Here is an 18,818-nt window from a genome sequence, read left to right as displayed (position 1 = left end):
AAAAGGTCTTTTCATACATTACATGATTAGCACAAGAACCTTAAACTGTGTGCAAGAATTAGGAAGTCTTTGGCCTTAAGGCCTGATTATTCATTATCCAAACTGTATCCAGGTCTCTACTAAATCATTCCAGCAAACCTCCAATAATCAGAGTTATTCAGGAACCAAGGAGCAAAAAAAAGTATTAAAATGAAAAAATTGAGCTTTTCATTTCTGAGCAATGCAATATTTTCCTGTCACTGGAGAATTATCTTTCCCAGGTCCCATCTTCCTAGCATCATTTATATGATACTAGGTTAGGATTTATCTCTTGTAAAGCAGGTGCAGAAGAGATGAAATCCAGAGTTAAGCTATAGAATTTGCTATAATCCAGTCTGAGGATGACCGCTAATGGGAATGGCTTTATAAAAAGAAATGTAAAAAATTAAAGGAGCAGAAACTTGCAAAGGCCAGCAGTAATAACAACCTTCCCTACTGCCAGGATTAGGAGCTGTAGACTTCCGATTATTCTTGTTCACACATTACACTTTTTTGTTGTTCTACTGGATAGCTCACAATTGGCTGGCTTCTCACAAAAATTAAGCACACCACATTGGGCTATGGATTGTATAGGAACTAGGTCAGGGGTAGGCAAACTCGGCTCTTTTATGACTCATGGACTTCAACTCCCAGAATTCCTGAGTCAGCATAGTTCAAAAGCCTCAATTCTTTGGCACTCAACCTTTCTGATGGTCCAACTTTCACAGCCATACATTGCAACTGGGAAGACCAGAGCCTTGACTATACGCACTTTTGTTGGCAGTCTTGAGGTATAAAGGGTTGTAAAGGGAGAGAAATGCATTTTCATACTTGCAAGATTCTCTTACTGTAACCTTACAATAAAGTAGGGTTAGTCCATCTGGGTGGTGTTTCTTGTCTGGACGACCTTGCAAGGCTAGCAAATACCCTTCCCTCACAATCCAGCAGGCCTCTGCGCCACTAGTCTTTCGGAAGCCTTAGAAAGTTGGTTTTCTCTTAAACACTGAGATTTGGTTAAAGCTGAAGACCTGTCATGATTGTTATTACTAAAGAATGCTGCTTAAGATGCTGTTTTTCTTTCTTTTTAATGTTTTTTCATTGTCTCTTAATGTATTTGTATTGTTGTGAGTTACGCAGAAATATATGGTATATAAGAGGGACGGCCGCATGAGTTTATGAAAATAAAATCCACCCTAAAGGTAAAGGTAAAGGTTCCCCCGCACATTCGTGCTAGTCGTTTCCGACTCTAGGGGCCGGTGCTCATCTCCGTTTCAAAGCCAAAGAGCCAGCGCTTGTCCGAGGACGTCTCCGTGGTCATGTGGCTGGCATGACTAGACGCCAAAGGCGCATGGAACGCTGCTACCTTCCCACCGTAGTGGTCCCTATTTTTCTACTTGCATTTTTACGTGCTTTCGAACTGCTAGGTTGGCAGAAGCTGGGACGGGTAACAGGCGCTCACTCTGTTATGCGGCACTCGGGATTTGACCCGCCAAACTGCCGACCTTCTGATTGACAAGCTCAGCACCCTAACCCACTGAGCCACCACGTCCCCTAATGGACCTTATTTCAAGGGCTTTTCGTGCCTGCTAAATGAAATCAGCTAAAAGTAACCCAGAATACATGGCAATGATCACTTAAGAAAAAGTGCTCCTGGTGTCCTTTTAATCTGTGTAATCTTATATTACTTCATTGTTAATTTATAGAATTTAGAACACAGTTTTTTATATTCTATATACCTTTGATATGGTTTATAGGACTTTGGCTTCCCAGCAGCAAGGCAGGATTAAATAGGATTGCTAAATAAATACTCATTTTAAACTCGCACAAACATTATTTATTCATTGCTTGGTACAAAGCTCATTCCATCTGTGTTCAAATCTTCATGCGTAGGTATCTTTCTATCACAGAGTGCAATAGTGAATTATTAGGTTGATATCCTAACGTAGATTAATGTGTTTATCCACGACAGAGTTTGCTGATTTGCACTCAAGTGCACCGTAAAATGTGTAACTCTTTCCAAGAAATATAATGGAGCCATAAATTTTAAATACGTACAACTGTTCCATTTCATGACCATTCAAAGTTGCAAAGGCACAAAAAACAGACTTACAACTGATCCTTGCAATTACATTGTTTGTAGCATCCCCACAGGATCAAATGATTAAAATTCAGGCACCTGGCAACCGGCAGGTATTTATGACAGTTGCACAATCCCGTGTGCGTGTGTGTGTGTGTGATGCGATCACCATTTGCAACCTTCCCAGCCAGCGTCTCACAAGCAAAGTCAATAGAGGAAACTGCATTTGCTTAGAGACCATATGATTCGCTTAACAACTGCAGTGATTTACTTACACCCATGGCAAAAAAGGTTGTAAAATCAGGCATGTCTCATTTAGCAACTGTCCTTTTTTTCCAGGAAGTTTTTTTTTTTATTTTTTTGTTTCAAATTCTAGTCAATTTCAGGCATGCTCCACCTGAAGGTAAATTACTTTTTTTTGGTAAAAATTTTATTAACTTTTTCCATACAATTCAATAGCACTTATTCAACAACGCGTTGTCTGAGTTTATCATTCACTAATACGATTTTAATTCCTAATCCTTTATTCTTTTCTCCAGCCATTGATAAAGTAAGTTCCAAGTCTGATAGTATTTTGTTTCTTCTTCTTCTTTCAAATTCATAGTAAGTCTGTCCATTTCTGCACATTCTAGTATTTTTTTTAATTATTTCTTCCTCTGATAGTATTTCTTCCTTTTTTCAATATTGTGCAGATATGATTCTTGCTGCTGTTATCACATGTAAAATCAAATATATACTTTGTTTATCAATCTTTTCTGGCATAATACCTAATAAAAAAAGTTCAGGTTTAAAATCTACATATTTTCCCAACATTTTTTCTAGTCAAGTATGTATTTTTGTCCAGTACCTCTTTGCTTTAACACATGTCAACTGTCTTAGCAATGGAAATTCTCAGTGCTTTTTTTGTAAAAGAAAAAGGAGCCGGAACTCACACGTCATACAACCCGCCTTGCCTACCCTACAAGGTTTCATCCAAAAAAGGTGCCGGAACTCCGTTCTGAGCGTTCTATGAGAAAAAAAGCCCTGGAAATTCTCATCATAGTTGTGATTGTAAATCGAGGATTAGCTGTACAACCTACATCCATATCCACACCAAACTCGGTTCCCAATATAAATCATGGTATGTATAGTTAAAGTGAATCTAGAAATCTGGATTCACCAAGCTGCCATACAACACAAGATGTGAATATGTTTGTTTGCATAAATTCCTCAAACCAAGCAATTCTCAAAACTTACATTTATATTTGTTTTTCTTTTTACGACTCTGAAATCCCTTGCTTCAGGGTGGTATCAACCTGACTGAATGGAGCTGAGCATTTACTGGCCGAATGCCCTTCCTGACGCCTATGCAGAGTTCACAGCAAATATTTTCTCTTTGTGCCCTGACAGAGAAACCTCTGCCTCTGCCTAGGATTAAACTCTCAACCTTACAAGTGGGAGTCGAGCATCTTCACCTCTAGGCCACCGCACCGCTCATTTATTTTTCATAATTATGACAAATAATTACTTTGATTATTCTGCTTCAGCTAGTGAAGTTAAATTTGGCAAAGAACTCATACTTAATTGGGTCCCGCTGAACTGTGCTAAAATGCAAATGCAAAGGAAAGAAAGTCAATTATCAGAAAAACTCAAGATTTCTAAAAATTGCAGTGTCCATCTACATTAAGAGAGCATAAGGGGCTGAAGGAGGAAAAACAGCATCATTATTTAACAGAAAATCATATCTGAAGCTGAATTTTAACTGCATTCGTGCATAATTCTAAAGCAGGAATTCTAAACTCAAAGATTGTGGAACAAACCACAGGACCCTGATTTATGCATTACGATCAAAACAAACCAAGATGCTTTATATCAGTGTTTCTCAACTGTGGCCACTTTAAAAGGTCTGGATTTCAACTCCCAGAATTCCACAGCCAGCTAGGATAGCTGAGGAATTCTGGGAGTTGAAGTCCAGGTCTCTTAGTGTTGCTAAGGTTGAGAAGCACTACTTTATATTGTTATGAAACAAATGGGCATTTCCATTTGTCAGACAAATGGCCTGTTTGAAGTTTTTTATTTTTTAGAAAAAGCTCAACAAACCAAGCAAAAGAGAAACTGGCCAGTATTTAAAACGGTGATTAGTTAAATATCCAGTGGCCAGAGAAAGGTACTAAGTGCCTTATTCAGTACAAAAGATAAAGCACTCTGTTATTATTTATTTATATAGCACCATAACAAAGAAGAAGAAAGATGTTCTCCCAAGAATTAACGCACATTTCAACTATTCAGGAAGACAATGGGAAGCCAAGGGTAAAGCATAAGCTATATATGGAATGGGATAATAGAAAAATGAGCTTTTGCAAAGGAATTGAAGGAAGATATTGTAAAACAGAATTCCAGGCATAATGGAAAAATGCAGTACATAAGGAGTATAAGCAGGGTGCTTGACCAAGATAGACAGCGTCAGGGAAATACAGGTAATCCTTGACTTATGACCATTCATTTAGCAACCATTCAAAGTTACAATGGTGCTGAAAAAAGTGACTTACAACCAATCTTGCGTTTATAACCACTGCGGCATTTCTGTGGTCAAGGGATCAAAATTCAAGTGCTCAGCTCCAAACTCAAGAGGGGAAGCTGGATTCGCTTAACAACTGTGTGTTCCACTTAACAACCACGGTGATTTACTTAACCATGGCAAAAAAATAAAAAAGGTTGTAAAATTGTCTGCGACTCACTTAATGGCCACCTTGCTTAGTGATGTTTGGTTCCAACTTTGGTTGTAAGTTGAGAACCAACTATAATGGCAAATTAGGGCAGGAAGGCTTAAGTGGGTATTGCTGAAATCAAATGAAATGCCTAGCCAAGAAAGCTACTGAAACAAATGAAACTCCTTTTTGTTTGTACAACCTCCTAATCCTTTAATTTGGGGTCAGTTCCATCAATGGAAAAGGGACGCAGTGGCTCAGTGGGTTAGGACGCTGAGCTTGTCAATCAGAAGGTCGACAGTTTGGTGGATCGAATCCCGAGTGCCGCATAACAGAGTGAGCGCGTTACTCGTCCCAGCTTCTGCCAACCTAGCAGTTCGAAAGCGCGTAAAAATGCAAGGAGAAAAATAGGGACCACTACGGTGGGAAGGTAACAGCGTTCCGTGCGCCTTTGGCATCTAGTCATGCCGGCCACATGACCACGGAGACGTCCTCGGACAAGCGCTGGCTCTTCGGCTTTGAAACGGAGATGAGCACCGGCCCCTAGAGTTGGAAACGACTAGCACGCATGTGCGGGGGAACCTTTACCTCTACCTCCATCAGTGGAGTTGATTACAGTAGAAATAGAAGCACTTTATCCCAGTACAGGCCAATCAGGACATACTGCATTTTATTCTTTGTTAGAATTACATGTTGCCTATCTTGACCTGGGACTGTTCTAGAACGGCTTACAACAATCAAAACAAGAGAAATGAAAAGAAGCGCAAACAACAATAAGCAAAGTAATGGAACAACAGAGTCAAGAATGAAAAGGGAAACAGTGATACAGCGATATGAGAATAAAAGTTGAGTAAATGGGGTAGCAGGGAGCAAGCCGAGAGGTGGGGCTTGCCATTAATCTAGCAGCCATCTGCTAGATTGTGGAACTTCCCCATCTGGTCACCAGGCCAAATGGCAGAGCCAGGTCTTCGCACTTTTCGGGAAGGATAGGAGGGTGGAGACAGACCTCACTTTGGAGCATAAGATATTCCAAAGGGCGAGCACTGCAGCAGAGAAGACTCTTCTTCTGGATCCCAATAGAGTTCTTTGACTGACAGGATCCGCAGTAGGCCCTCTCTGCCAGCACAAGTGTGTGTGTAGCGGGGAATTGTCTAGCAGCATGAAACTATTCAACAGGTAAGCCTTGACCTATGACCTATGAAGCCAATACTCTTCTGCTCTTCCTTCAATGGAAATTCTCATAGTTTGCTGAGTGGGATCTCCAAGGGTTCCCTTTGAAGCCTCCAGACCACCTGAATTCTTTCTCCTACTCTGTCCAGTTCTTGAAAGCCATGCAGGCTTCCGTTGTGGATATATTCCAAGATGGCTGACTGCAGGACTGTAATGGGAATGCTGAAGTTTAAGTGAGGGTAGGTCACACCAACGCTGTTGTCCCTTGTGTTGCTGGCAACAATTCCTGCGAATGGAACACAGAGGACAAAAGAACGGAATTCAATATCCCAACATACACACAAAGGGGCAAAAATGCAACGTCAAAGGAGATGAGACTGAGGACAGGCTTTAGGGAGATGTGCACTGTTAAAATGAACCTTCAAAGAGCTGAATAATTTGTAGGAACTAAAGTGAGAAATTTTTTGTGTGTGTGCTAGAGGCACGTGGCTCAGTCTGCTGAGAATTGCAGCTCAGTGACATGTAAAGCACGTAAAGCACAACAGCCTTGCCTTTCTTAAACTGAAAGCTAGAAACTTGTTTTCTTTAAACTGAATATCCTCAGGAAGTAAAATCAAGGACAAAGAAAGTGTAACCATTATATACCATAGATTTTTCTCATCAGTCATGATGTCACGCCTCCCTCACAACCTGACTCCGAGGATGACATGGAGTACTTTGTTGAGGCCCAGGAGGGGGTGTCTGTGGCTTCGGAGGACTGTAGGAAAGAGCAGGCTGAGGCAGGCCAGGGCCCTTCAGGTGTGGAACAGGGAAGGCAGAGTGCAGGCGAGGAGCAAGGCCCCCCCACCTGATCCTAGAGCAAGGAGAGCAGAGAGGAGGAGAGAACAACCGAGGCAGGCTCAATTGCTCGGGAGGAGACCGTCCCGCCCCACGTCACAAGGCACACCTGGAGACTAAGATATAAGGAGACGCTGTGGGGTGGGGCACTTGCCGGGAACAAACATGCTATCTTGAGATAGTGAATTGCGCTCTTGTCTAACCTGGACACTTTGAAATCCGGACCGGTTGGTTTGTGCTTCACAACCACAGAAGACAATTCTAAGTCTCTCTTTGCAGACTGCAGGCAAGCCGAGAGTTAAAAGGACTGTTTACATTTTTGTGTTATCTGTCTTGCCTGTGCGGTGCATTTGTTGAACTCTTGCCAGCTTAGGTGGGAGCTTTTGGAGAACTTGGGCAGTGATTAAAAGACCGTTTCTCTTGCCAGTCAACTGCTTTGCCTCCGTTCGGGGCCCTGGGTCATCACACATGATTTTCTCAATGTTAATAATCTAAATATACAATCTTTTTCCATTTAGGTACACCATCCCAATATTTTCATATTTCACGTATTATAAAAATACTGTGCTTCTTGTCTATCTTATAACATCTGGGTATAACATATACTTTCTGATCAGCTTATATTTCACTTATATTTATAAAAGTTACATCTTCCCAATATTTTTACACTTCATATATTCTAAAACATACTATATTGCTTAAATCTCTTATCCCTCTCGTTATCGGGCCCCTTTATGTTCAAAGTTCTCTACTCATTTAACAATATTCAAACCAGTGTTTACTCATGTAATACTCCATCTGATAAAAAGGTAAAGGTAAAGGTTGCCCTGCACGTGCATGCTAGTCGTTTCCAACTCTAGGGGCCAGTGTTCATCTCCGTTTCAAAGCCAAAGAGCCAGCGCTTGTCCGAGGACGTCTCCGTGGTCATGTGGCCGGCATGACTAGAAGCCAAAGGTGCATGGAACGCTGTTACCTTCCCACCGTAGTGGTCCCTATTTTTCTACTTGCATTTTGACTTGCTTTCGAACTGCTAGGTTGGCAGAAGCTGGGACGAGCAAGAGGCGCTCACACTGTTACGCGGCACTCAGGATTCGACCTGCCAAACTGCCGACCTTCTGATCGACAAGGTCAGCGTCCTAACCCACTGAGCCACCGCGTCCCATTCTCCATCTGATAGGACAAGTCAAATCTCTTGATTCTGTCTCTAGCCTCTTGCCGAATAGCTTTCCAAGTTGATATATTCCACTTACCCGGCAGCTTCTGTGTTTTTGCAAGTATTGTTGAGAATACAGAAGATAGGATAGGTAGGATACAGTATATACTTTTTGTCTCCCAGACTCTGATAATTCTCCTGGGAATTCTACAGTCTATTCTATACCATAATTCTATACTATATATTTTTCTTTGTATTACTGTTCTGGATGTTTCTATTTTGGGTTAACTGTTGAGAATTTGGTTGGTTGCAAAGTCCATTTATTTTATCTACCCATCTTACCTAGAAGTTTCCCACTGTGAGTGCCAAAAAGGGCACCTCCACTCGAGCCGCCATGAACCGCACTGGTTGTCTGGAGCATCACTGGCTTATCTTCCACGGTGATCACAGCCGAGAGGATTCCCGATGTCACAGACGGTCCACAGGCCTGACCGAAGACACCAAAACTCACAATACTCACATCTTCTCCTGAAAAAGTTCAAACCAGACAACAGTCATCAAGAACCTTCTCATCGTGTACTGAACGATGCCTCTTTATGGGAAGAAAAGAATCTGGACATGGAACAGCTGCAATAAGAAATCCTGGATGATGCCTCTTTATGGGATTTACAAAGTTGGCCACTGAAAGCTTTAAAATTCTAAAGAGTGATGAAAGATCAAATCCTGCGCTATAATACAAACCATTTAAAGATCAAGATTGCACAGAGCAAAAAGAAGGAATATGAAATCAGATTATTTGACCCAGGATAAACAATTTGTTCGATATCTCTGGTAACTCCTAATGGAAGTATTGAAGTAGGACTGAAAATATGATTTCTAGATTGTGTACAAATAAAAGTTAGGAGCTGAGGTAGCGTGGTGGTTAGAATGCTGTATTGCAGGCTAGCTTTGTCTATTGCCAGGAGTTCGATCCTGACCAGCTCGAGGTTGACTCAGCCTTTCATTTTTCCGAGGTCAGTAAATGAGGACTCAGATTGTTGGGGAGGGGTAGTATGCTGACTCAGTACACCACTTAGAGAGGGCTGCAAAGCACTATGAAGTGTTATATAAGTCTAAGTGCTGTTGCTATTGCTATATGGGGAGAAGAGTTTTTTTATTTGTAACTTTAAAAGAAGTTGAAAAGTTTGTATATTAGCTTATGTTCATTGTGATGAAGGTTGGAAGCCACTTTACTGTTGTCTTTGTAGACTTTCTGACCCTGGAATTTTGCAACTATTCTAAATATATGCCAGTTGCCCAGCAGCTGAGTCATACATAGATAACCTTTATTGTCATTTTTACTGTAGGCACAGTGGCACACATTAAAAATGAAATTCTGTTGCCTGCTCTCAAAAGTATACACATACACAACACACATATAAACATGCTATATACATACATATGCATATACCTACACCCTTACCTATAAATACACATAAATATTAATCACTGACCATCTTGAATATGTAGCAGAAAGAAGAAGCTTGATCATGTGACCACAGGGTCACTGTAATGGCCATAAGGTGCGAGGACCACTCACAAGTCACTTTTTTCACCCGAAACCTGCTCTTCCACCTGCTCGTGCAAATATCCATAAATAGCTTCGCTGTGAAAAACACTGCAGCTGTAAACCACTTAAAGCATTAACTCTGAGGATGAAGTAATTATTGTGTGTGCAAAACACTTATTTCCTAAGAGCTCTTTTGAATGCTTTAGAAGTATTTCAAGCTCTAAATAATTCTGTTGCAAGCTCCAAATATTTCCAAAATGATTAAAATAACCTGCTCGAAAGGAAAAGTAATGGATTCACCCTGCTTCACGGAAAGGAATTGTCTGAAACTCAGTTTCAGGACAAATTTAAAATAGATTTGCCTATCACTGCAAAGATGGTTTCAATATGTAAGGCTTCACGCTTTCCCATGAAATGTTTGATGCATTATTTATAAGTGCCAGCTTCATTTTTTTTAATATTAAGTGATGGACATCAATATTTAATACATCAATATTTGAGGAGTCGCCACAAAGAAGAATGGGTCAACCTATTCTCCAAAGCACCTGAATGCAGAACAAGAAGCAATGGATGGAAACTAATCAAGAAGAGAAGCAACCTAGAACTAAGGAGAAACTTCCTGACAGTGAGAACAATAAATCAGTGGAACGACCTGCCTCCAGAAGTTGTGGGTGCTCCATCACTGGAGGATTTCAATAACAGATTGGACAGCCATTTGTCTGGAATTACATAGGGTCTCCTGCTTGAATAGGAGGTTGGATAGAAGACCTCCAAGGTCCCTTCCAATTCTATTCTTCTTCTTTACAGCCCTATGTGAACTAAAAACAAAAGAAGAGGTGCCAACCTGGATTTGTTACTTTGCTCTCACCTGGATGAAATGTTGGTGCTAGAACAAGCTCTGGCAATGTGGATAAACTTTCTTCCATCTCTACCAATGCGATATCATAAGGAGAAGAGTCCTTTGTTGCAAACACTACATTTCCTTTCACTACAGAATCCCTAGGAGGAGAAAAAAAATCAACATTTGAGAGACACTGAAAACAAAACATGATTTGGCATTGTTCAGCTGGTCAAAACAAGGACACGACAAATAAAATCCACCAGAAAGTTTTGCAGAAAGTTTCCCTGTCTCCCAAGTTGTGACATTTCCCTTAACAGCTCTATATACCCTTTTAAAAAATCTTCTTCCTTGCCATCAAATATATTTTGCAGGTCCAAGGGGTAAAAGGTCTTTTGCATTTTCATTGTTATAGCTAATTCTTGCAGTATTTTGTTTCTATATAGTCATTTATATTTCCCTTCTTTTATCATCTCTAAATCCCTTGCCTCTGTTTCGTCTTTTGATTTCTGGATTATTTGTTCATACTTGGTAGTCGTTATCTGGGAACTTTCTAGTTGTAGATTTGCTCATTTATATTGTCTAAATTGTTTTTAGTCTCATTATGATTTCTTTTTATGTCCTCTTTGCATTCAACAATTGATGAATTAGTTGTAGCATAGAATATATTTCTTTGTGAAAGGTGTTTGTTTGTTCTTGAGTCATCATTCCTGGAGATCCTCTAGTATCACCAGATTCAATAAGAGTAGATTAAAGTTTCCTCTAATTGACTTCCTGTTCCTGTTTTCCAGCAAGCAGTCTGAAGATTCGGAATGCTGAACTCTTGAGCTGGAATTTCTTTTTGTTGGGGACCCTAAGGGGCCAGAACCCACCCTGAAGGGGTGGAATGAAGGAAGGAAATCCCAGGGACTTAGGAGAGACAGTGGTCTCTCTGAATGGTCCAGGAGAAGCCTCCCAGAAACCTGACTAACTGCATGTTCAGCCATAGTTGGAAACAACAGAAGTCATAACCTTTCAAATTAAGCAGATTTAAAACAGCATGCTTGAGTCTGGGTAAGAATATTGATTTTGTCTATCCTACTTATTTTCCTGAAGAAGAAAGTCCCCAAAATAAGAGATCTCCGAAGAAGGAAAGGGGGAGGGGGATTCTGCTCCCTCCCTTTTGGTTATCGGAAGCGGCAAAACTTACCCTTTAGAGAGAGAGAAAAAAAAGACTAGAAAGACCTGAAAAATGAGCAAACGCTGACACCTGCTGGTGGGTGAGGATTTTTTTCTCTGACCCTCAAAGTTTTTAGAAAATGCAGCTGTGTAAACAAAGTGAGAGTAAGAAAGCTGAATCAATGAATACTTTACAAAAGGAAACATATAAGTGGCAACAATTTCAAAGGACAATGACTTTAAACTACAAAGAAATCCAGAATAACCTTGAGAGCATGAATCAACATTTCCAACTTAATTTCACTCCAAGAAATTTCCCAGGAAAATACAGTAGAGATGACTGAGCATAATTCTGAGGATAGAGACTTGAAGATGGAACCATATAAAATAAAAAATCATGATTTAATCCAAATGGGAAATATTTCAACATGTCCAAGCAATTTTGAAGATAAGGAAAAGAATGAGAAAAAAATTCCTTACAGGGAAACAAATGATGCAGCAAAACATACTGATTAAGAAAGGCAACAGCCAGAGAAAAAAGACTAAAATAGAAATTCAGAAAATAGATGATGGAACTTATCAGAAAGAATACTTAGAAACATTTGTTTGAATATGGCTAAAGAAATGGAAAAACTTTGAAATATATTACTCTTAGAGGGATGATTTTTTTTCTTAACTATGTTTTTTTTCTGTTAAAAAAAGTTGAAATGATTTAAACAAAAGCAAATGTTTTAGTTAGTTAAATGTGGCGATAAGAAAAGCATAAAAATGTGTTTTGAATGAGAGTTAAAGGATTAGATGATTAGAACTATTGAATGGAATGCTTAAAGTTTAAATAGATTAAATACATTCTTAGCTATGGTCAAAAAGAATAAGAAATTGAGGGAATAAATATATATTAAATTAGGAGGGATACATATTTTAAGTTGTATGTTATTTTTTGTATCTCAGTGCTCTTGCCTCTTTTTGTGCTACACACAAATCCACCACTAGATGTCACTCAAGGTCCATTTTCCACTCTTAAAACAAAGGATTGATTTCTTATATGTCTCAATTTTTTTCCAAAGAGAAAATCTTAACAGTTATCTCAGTTCTCAAATTTATCAAAGCTGTAGCTTTATGTTACTTCCACTTCAATACTGTATGTTTCTGTCCCCCATAAAATTAAAATGCTGCTTCTATTTACATTCAGAGGTTTTTAGCTTCTTGGGAGCCTTTTCCAGGAAATTGAGTTGTAAAATAGTAAAGAAAGGATCAATATTCTCACCCAGTTTCAAACATACTGTTTACAACGTATTAACTGGTGTTTTTTTTTCTTCAGTTGTCAGCAGCTAATGGCCAGCCACAGGAATGTAGCCGGTCTTTCCCCTGCCAGTTTGGAGGGCTTTCCTTGGATCAAACAGAAAGACCACCGTCTTCATCGTCTCTTCAGGACAATTTTAGGCCCTTTTTAGGGCCCCCACCAGGGCAAAATCAGGAGCGGAAGGCAGAGTCCTGCCTTCCTGAGTCCCATCTCGCCGCAACGCAAACCGGAAGCCCTCAGATACTTTCTATGAGAGAGCTGGGTCATGCCTTCCTGAGATGTAAAACTGAGGGGTGTTGAAGCCACTAGAACCAGGATTTGAATCCATCTGATTTTTCTGCATCTCTAGGCTACAGACCAGTCTCCTTCCTCAACTGAATTGGGTTCCTTCCTTAACCAAACTGGGCTACAGCCAATCTTGGCAATGTTGCCTGGGAAAAATTGGGGCGGCTCAAACTCCAGTCTGAGAATGAGGTTGTACACCCTCAAGACTGCCACACACGCATTCTCCCAAACTTTATCTGTGCTGCTTAGATGATTGCATTCGGGTTGCTTCAGAGACACCCAAAGGAAAAAGCATCAAAAGGCAAATCTAAGATCAAAGGATGAGGATCTCGCCCAAATTACTCTTAATGGGCTTTTCTGGATTACAGTTGTTTCTCTATGGCTTTTTAAAACACATTTCCAGAGAAGGAGATGATGATACAAAGACAAACAAGAGAGCAAGGCCTGAAGAGCCATATTGAAAAGAAACAAAAGGGCTGATGCTGAAATGTTTTCCTCTTTTACTCCCAAGCGCCATTAGCTGGTTCTGTTTTAGGGAGCATTTTGGAGTGGGGGTGGATGGGGAGAATGGAAGGAGTCAGGGGGGTCAGTATAGATGACTAATGTCAAGGTTGCATAAATACTTATCCATCCCACCAAAAAAAAAATCTGTGCTTTGTTTTTTCTCCATGTTTCCTGTTACATCACAATTAGTTATTAGTATTTACACTGTTGTTCTTATTACCACCAAATCTCCCACCATGGCACTGATTCAACATTTAACATGGCACTGATTTTAACACGTAGGTTTAAAAGCACTATAATCCATTTGTTCATTAAAAAAAAGACACAAACCACAACTTAAATTCAAATGTAACTATCAAGAATTTTAGTCTGGAATGGATTTTCACTTTCACCGTATCTGTTTTCGTTTCTATAGGTGGCACTCTATGAATTTATGACTGAATGCATAAGATGGGAACTGCAGCGTATTACTCAAGTTACACAAATTATCCTCCTACTTGACTCCTTTTGGATATGGTGGAATCTAAAGCTACTGTAGTTCCATAGAAATCGCTGCTTCTCCAAGAGTTCATATTTGATCACAATCCAAAATTCCATACTTTTAACTCCAAAAAACAAAAAGCATAGTTCTAGAACTTGCAGGCAAAAAAATTAGCACAAATGGAATAATAAATGTAACTCAAATTCTCTCTCCATCCATCCATCCATCCATCCATCCCCAGTGCAGTTCAATGATTAAATTGCTGGACTAGGAACAGGAAGACCAGATTCTAGCCCTCCCTTAAGAAAAGCAGTCAGCTAAGTGATTGTGGGCCAATCATTTTCCCTCCACCCTTCATTGGGAAAATCATCTATCATCATGCAATGGATAGTAAACAGCTAATCCTTGACTTCATAACCATCCGTTTAGCAATCATTCGAAGTTAGAATGACATTGAAAAAAGTGAGTTACAATCAGTCCTCATATTACCAACCATCACAGCATGCCTATGGTTATATACTTGGTAACTTGAATGAACTTACATTTGCAGCCTCCTACAGCCATGTGATCACCATTTGTGACCTTCCTAGCTAGTTTCTGACAAGCAAAGTCTTTGGGAAGCTGGATTCATTCAACTGCACGATTCACAACTGCAGTGATCTGCTTAATAACACATGGCAAAGAAGATCGTGAAATTAGGCATGACTTAACAACTGCCTTGCTAAGCAATGGAAACCCAATTGCGGTCACAATTCAAGGACTACCTGTAATGGTCCATAACCTTCCATGAGGAGCCTTCATCCTGCAGTAGATTGATTTAGAGTGATAATTATACACAGAGCTATGGGTTACATAGCTAGTAAGGACATCATAGGAACTCCTCTGAATAAACTTTCTTCCTTCTGAAGTGGCAAGATAACAATATTTTTCTGTGAAGAGACTTACACTTTGGAACTTCTTACCTGCAAAGGTGCATAAAGCTTCCTTCCTCCTCATTTTAGAAACTTTTTAGAAAAAAATAAAATAAAAATATTTTTATAACACTCTTTTAAGGTTTTGTTTCACTGGTCCTTCAAACCTTGCTAAATTTTATTGGTGTCCATGTATGAAGAGAGGATTGATTTATTATCACTGTTGTTTTCATCATTTTAATTTATTATTCTATTCTTGTAGTTTTTTTTCATTCTTAGAACCTACCCAGAATCTTTAAAGTTGCTCTTAGATTCGCCTAAATCTTTAAAGTTAGCAACCTATAAACAGAAAACGGCTGGGGAGGCTGAATCTCCCTCAGTCTGAGAATGAGAATGCACATGGTCACATTCTCAAGACTGCCACACATACACTCTCCCAAAACTCTCCTACGCTGCTCAGATGAGCACAAATTGCATCAGAGACACCCAGGAGAACAAAGAAATATAGAAGCAAATATTAAAATTCAGACTCACCTGTTAGGACTAGTTAAAAACCTGATATGGACATTTGGTGCTCGGCCAACCACATGCCGACAGGTTAACAACAGCCTTGAATTTATCATCACCCCAGACCCCCAGGCTAACCCACATTCTATCAGAACCACAGCATCCAACAGGTGCTTGTCCAGTCCATTTCCGAGTACCATCATAGTATGTGATCTAGTCACAAGTTCCACGGGGAGCAACCAAGGCTTCAGGAAACCACGAGACCCAGAAAGCACCTCCGCAACACTCTCCAGAATGGAATCAATGGCACAAACCAGAGTCAAGCCAACCCACTCAGTGGATTTCCAGCAAAGCGGCGCTATGATGATTCCAACTAGATGAGGACCGATTCGTGACATGACAAAGACACCTCCTCCTTCAGTGCCAGGCAAGCAACGGGCGTCAATCAAGAGGAGGGCATTGTTTGCTCCTGCCAGGTTGCTGACTATCCCTTTACTAAGGGTGTTCATGAAAATGTCCGGGCAAAATGAGCCGAAAGGAGAGCCACACGCAAAGACTGTATCACCCTTCCTAAGGGATCGGGCCGGAACACAGTTCACCCAACCTGCCCCATAGGAATCAGGCTCCAGGATCCTCAGCAGAGCAAACCAGTGCAAGCAATGCAAGTCATGCTCCAAAGAGTTGACTTCCTGCTCAAAGTCATTCCCTCCAAAACGCCACTGATCTGAAGCACTGAAGATTTTGGAGAACGCCTGGTGGAACTGCGGACAGGCGACTACCATCAGGAGCTCAGCTGCACAGTTCCTCCCACCGTGGGAGGATCGAAGCCGATTCGAAAGTGGATTGAACCTTAACCCTGGGTTATCTTCCCCCAGGTCGCCAGCCAGACCATTCCGGTTCGCTTTGCTGCTGCATCCATTTGCCCAAAGCACCTGGATCTGGAGGCCCGGTGAGAAGTGATCGGCGAGGAGAACTTTGCCCCGAGACCAATCAGGATGCTCGGCTTCCAGAAGGAAAGGGGAAAAGAGGATCCCGTGGCAAAGAACAATCCCCGGGTCTTGACTCAAGAGGACACCGCTGCCGCTGCAAGGTCCGCGGGAGACCTGGGAGTGAGACACGGAGACCACGCAACCAACTCGGGCTGCTGTCGATCCCAGAGTTTCGGACATAGGGAAAATAAACCGAGATCCCTCACCGGCGAATCTCTCTACTGATAGCCCGGAGAGGAAAGCGGGAGTGCGCCAAAGGGAAAGCCCAGTTCTGCAAAATGCGGGGAGTTTAAGGCAAAGAAAGTCCGTCAACTTCCAAGAGTCGCCTATTCAGTCCTGCCCTGCTCCTTCCTTGCCCCTTCCAAGAACCAGGAAGATCGGAGCCCCCTCGCCTCGCCGCTTCACATCAGGCGTCCCTGCCCGGCGGTGCTCCGCTGCAAAGTACCACCAAGTCCCGGGACGCACCGAACCAGCCGCGAAACCCTCAACGAGGCGGAGAGGAAGCATCGGACAAACCCGGAATAAGCAGTGAAGGGGAAAAGAGCTAAGCTCGCTCTCATTGGCTGATCGGTCAATTACGGCGCTACGATTGGTGGAGGAGATTCGTGCAAGGAACGTCCTCTCCCATTGGCTGCTTTTAGACGTTTGGTTACATATAGCAAGAAGGGACGCGGTGGCTCAGTGGGCTAGGACGCTGAACTTGTCGATCAGAAGGTCGGCAGTTTGGTAGATGGAATCCCGAGTGCCGCGTAACAGAGTGAGCTGCTGTTACTTGTCCCAGCTTCTGCCAACCTAGCAGTTCGAAAAAATGTGCGCCTTTGGCGTCTAGTCATGCCGGCCACATGACCATGGAGACGTCCTCGGACAAGCGCTGGCTGGCTCTTCGACTTTGAAACGGAGATGAGCACCGGCCCCTAGAGTTGGAAACGACTAGCACGCATGTGCGGGGGAACCTTTACCTTTGCCTTTTACTTACATATAGCAAGAGAGCTTTTGGAATCTGTTTGATTCCTATGGCGGAGCTGTCGCCTTGAAGAACTGCCACCCTAATTTGAATTGTTTTAATTTGGCTGGAAGGGATCCTTCTTTGGATCAAGTGCCAGAGTCATCCGGCATAAATATTACAGTGATAAGTGCAGACTGGCGTTGAAAAAAAAGTTCTGAGTGCTGCATAGATTTTTTTTTTGTTTTGGCCTTATCTTTGGGATTTCTTATTTAACTCGAAATAAGGAAGCAAAGAAGAGAGCTGTTGAACAAATGTCGGGTTAATTACAACGCGAATAACTTTCCAAGCCCCTGACCATGCCTATCGATTGCTATCTAAGGGTACACTTCTGGGAAAAATTTGTATCCCGACTTAGCAAAGTTGATAAGACCGCTAGATCCTAGTCCAGGGGTCGGCAACCTGAAAAAGGAAAAGAGCCACTGGGAACCGGTTCCATCACACATTAAAAAAAGTGGGAGCTGCGTGTGTGTGTCCATGCACGCGCATGCGCAAAACGTCTTTTTCTTGCGCATGCGTGGATGCGCGCAGTTGCCATTTTTTTTAAGTGAGATAGAACCGGCTCCCGGTTGCCCGACGGCGACAGCCCGTCTGCAAAGCTGCCGCTTTTGGCAGCCTGCAAACATGCCGCGGCAGCTTTCTCAAAGAGTGGTGCCGCTGCCCGTTCGCGCGGAGGTACGCGTGCACCTCTCCAAAGGTTTGGGGAGCTGCGCGCGCACCTCCGGTCGTTCAGAGAGGTGCGCGCGCACCTCTCGGAATGGGCAGTGGCGCCGCTTCTTGGGAAAGCTGCCGCGGCCCGTCTGCAAAGCTGCCGTTTTCGGCAGCTTTGCAGACGGGCCACGGCAGCTTTCTCAAAGAGCGGCGCCGCTGCCCGTTCACACGGAGGTATGCGCGCACCTCTCCAAAGGTTTGGGGAGGTGCGCGCGCACCTCTCCAAACGGGCAGTGCCACTCTCCATTTGGAGAGGTGCGCGCGCACCACTGCCCGTTCGAAGAGGTGCGCGCGCACCAGGCGGCTGGGAGCCTCAGGAGACGGCTCAAAGAGCCGCATGCGGCTCCAGAGCCACGGGTTGCCGACCCATGTCCTAGTCTGTATTCTGCACATTATCATTTGTGCTGGGTAACATCCGTCATTCCCTTTACAGCCTCGTTCTGAAATATACTTCTGTCGATACCGGCTTTAGCTACAAGCCTGGGAAATCCTCTTATTTATTTTATTTTATTTATTTTATTGAATTTGTATACCGCCCTATTCCCGTAGGACTCAGGGCGGTTTACAGGGCAGTTAAAACCATGAAATACAAAAATTTAAATCAATTAAAACAATTAAATTAAATTCAAGCCCCAAG

The 18,818-nt window shown here is 42.0% G+C and overlaps 1 protein-coding gene across 2 annotated transcripts; it reads right to left on the bottom strand.

The window, feature by feature from the left end:
• Window positions 1–1,841: 1,841 nt before the first annotated feature.
• Window positions 1,842–16,960, bottom strand: TYSND1 (trypsin like peroxisomal matrix peptidase 1). Of its 2 annotated transcripts, XM_083364793.1 has the most exons (6): window positions 15,506–16,960; window positions 10,360–10,490; window positions 8,285–8,470; window positions 6,075–6,238; window positions 3,603–3,678; window positions 1,842–2,802 (listed from the first exon to the last, which is right to left on the bottom strand). In XM_083364793.1, the coding sequence occupies exons 1-5, from the start codon at window positions 16,645–16,647 to the stop codon at window positions 3,655–3,657; spliced, it is 1,647 nt and encodes a 548-aa protein (XP_083220919.1). In that variant the 5' UTR covers window positions 16,648–16,960; the 3' UTR covers window positions 1,842–2,802; window positions 3,603–3,654. The 2 variants fall into 2 exon arrangements, with proteins under 2 accessions (XP_083220919.1, XP_083220918.1); XM_083364792.1 differs by lacking the exons at window positions 1,842–2,802; window positions 3,603–3,678 and having other exon boundaries at window positions 4,278–6,238.
• Between the last annotated feature and the right edge of the window lie 1,858 nt (window positions 16,961–18,818).

This window comes from Vipera ursinii (genome assembly GCF_947247035.1).
Source record: "Vipera ursinii genome assembly, chromosome: 5".
NCBI lineage: Eukaryota > Metazoa > Chordata > Lepidosauria > Squamata > Viperidae > Vipera > Vipera ursinii.
This window is presented reverse-complemented; position numbering and strand designations above follow the sequence as displayed.

Bases quoted from the DNA above. Each gene is read 5' to 3' on its own strand.
- TYSND1 (XM_083364792.1), bottom strand. From the start codon at position 16,647: ATGTCCGAAACTCTGGGATCGACAGCAGCCCGAGTTGGTTGCGTGGTC. The intron at 10,491-15,505 runs GTGAGTCTGAAT...TTCTCCTCCTAG, and splicing joins TTTTTAACTAGTCCTAACAG to GGATTCTGTAGTGAAAGGAA. The intron at 8,471-10,359 runs GTGAGAGCAAAG...GAACTTTTTCAG, and splicing joins AGCACCAACATTTCATCCAG to GAGAAGATGTGAGTATTGTG.